At 54.5% G+C, this 1,961-nt stretch overlaps 1 protein-coding gene across 1 annotated transcript; it reads left to right on the top strand.

Moving 5' to 3' along the window:
* The first annotated feature begins 367 nt into the window (after positions 1-367).
* LOC128980599 (oocyte zinc finger protein XlCOF6.1-like) lies at positions 368-1,705 on the top strand. The gene is made up of 2 exons (XM_054399060.1): positions 368-527; positions 624-1,705. Exons 1-2 carry the CDS (start codon positions 368-370, stop codon positions 1,703-1,705), a joined length of 1,242 nt encoding a protein of 413 aa, XP_054255035.1.
* The last annotated feature ends 256 nt before the right edge of the window (positions 1,706-1,961 follow it).

The raw sequence follows: 1,961 nt of genomic DNA, 5'->3' as shown, positions 1-1,961 counted from the left end.
GGCACTTGGTGCCATGGTTTAGATAGGCATGAGGTGTAGGGTGACAGGTTGGACTCGATGATCCTTGAGGTCTCTTCCAACCTTCTTGATTCTTGAAGAGACCTCTTGTAAGTCCCAAGGAGCCTCACCTCACTGCTCACAGGAACCTGAGGTCTCAGCACAGGTATTGGAGGTCTGACCTTACACCATGGCAGGAACTGGGGGTTTGAGAGCTATTCTCTTTTCCTTGCCCCAGCTGAGTGTTGTGTATTGGGAGGTGTTGGGAGTCAGGGCCTGTCATGAGCCAGACAGGTCAAGGTTTGAGGTCCCTGGGCTCAGGTGCTTCCATCTTCCCTAGGCCACAGCTATGACCTCTTCCCCCACCAGCATGGCCTTACAGAAGGATGCAGAGAATAGCTGGGATGAGAACTACCCTGAGAACAAGATGAAGGAGCAGAAGTGGAGCCCAAAGGAAGAGGATGACAAGATGGAGGATACAGCAGAGGATGATGCTTTGTGTGAGCAGAAGGAGGAAGATGAGGATGAAGGTGACCGGGATGAGGAGGAGGATGAGGGCACAGCAGGTCCCTCTGTGCCAGCTGAGCAGCTGAATCAGTGCCCTGAGTGTGGGCAGAGCTTCCCAGCTGGCTCAGTGCCAGTGAAGCATCCCTGCCCCCATCCTGGCCCCCATGCCTTCATCTGTGGTAACTATGGCAAGAGGTTCAGCAGGAAAAATGACCTTGTGAAGCAATGCCTCAGCCACAGCAGTGAGAAATCCTTCACCTGCAAGGCCTGCAGGAAGAGCTTCAAATACAGCTCCAAACTCACCATCCACCGCCGCATCCACACTGGAGAGAAGCTGTTCCCCTGTGCTGAGTGCGGCAAGAGCTTCACCACGAGCACTTTATTCATCCAGCACCAACTCATCCACAGCGGTGACAAACCCTACAGCTGTGCTCACTGCGGCAAGAGCTTCAGACGGAGCTCCACCCTCACCGAGCACCGTCGTGTGCACACTGGTGAGAAGCCTTTCACCTGTGCTGACTGCGGCAAGAGCTTCACAGAGAGATCCAACCTCACGCGGCACCACCGTGTACACACTGGTGAGAAGCCTTTCACCTGTGCTGACTGTGGCAAGAGCTTCAAAGACAGCTCTACCCTCACCATCCACCGCCGCATCCACACTGGAGAGAAGCTGTTCCCCTGTGCTGAGTGCAGCAAGAGCTTCACCACGAGCACTTTATTCATCCGGCACCAACTCATCCACAGCCATGACAAACCCTACAGCTGTGCCCACTGCGGCCAGAGCTTCACACAGAGCTCTTACCTCACCCGGCACCGTCGTGTGCACACTGGTGAGAAGCCTTTCACCTGTGCTGACTGTGGCAAGAGCTTCACACAGAGCTCCAGCCTCACCAAGCACCGTCGTGTGCACACTGGTGAGAAGCCTTTCACCTGTGCTGACTGTGGCAAGAGCTTCAGCTTTAGTTCCTATCTCACCAAGCACCGTCATGTGCACACTGGTGAGAAGCCTTTCACCTGTGCTGACTGCGGCAAGAGCTTCAGCAGCAGCTCCAATCTCACCCAGCACCGTCATGTGCACACTGGTGAGAAGCCTTTCACCTGCCCTGACTGTAACAAGAGCTACAGCAGCAGCTCCAGTCTCACCAAGCATCGCCGCAGCCACACCAGTGTGCAGCCCACAGTGCGGGGGAGGCACAAATAGATCCAGCCAGGGTCTGTTGGGTTAATGCTGATCCCCTGAAAGGGCCTTTCCAGCAGATTGAACCAAAATCACCACTTTTTCACCTGCATTTTTCAGAGGCTGGGGACTGCAGCAGAATCAAACACCTTCTGCCCTTCTGAAGGCCAATTAGTGCTGATGAGAACAATTACAGTGCTAAGTCAGCACAGCAATGCGGCTGTGTGCCCAGTTCAGGAGATCAAAGTGAGGTTCTCAGAAGAGCCTTGAGAGTGTATTC

The sequence above is a fragment of the Indicator indicator genome, unplaced genomic scaffold, assembly GCF_027791375.1.
Source record: "Indicator indicator isolate 239-I01 unplaced genomic scaffold, UM_Iind_1.1 iindUn_scaffold_368, whole genome shotgun sequence".
Classification (NCBI taxonomy): Eukaryota; Metazoa; Chordata; class Aves; order Piciformes; family Indicatoridae; genus Indicator; species Indicator indicator.
This window is presented reverse-complemented; position numbering and strand designations above follow the sequence as displayed.

What these genes read in the sequence shown, in the direction of transcription:
- LOC128980599 (XM_054399060.1), top strand. Translation starts at nt 368, where the DNA reads ATGGCCTTACAGAAGGATGCAGAGAATAGCTGGGATGAGAACTACCCT. An exon ending in GGAGGAAGATGAGGATGAAG is followed by an intron (nt 528 to 623) that starts GTGACCGGGATG and finishes AGAGCTTCCCAG; the next exon opens with CTGGCTCAGTGCCAGTGAAG.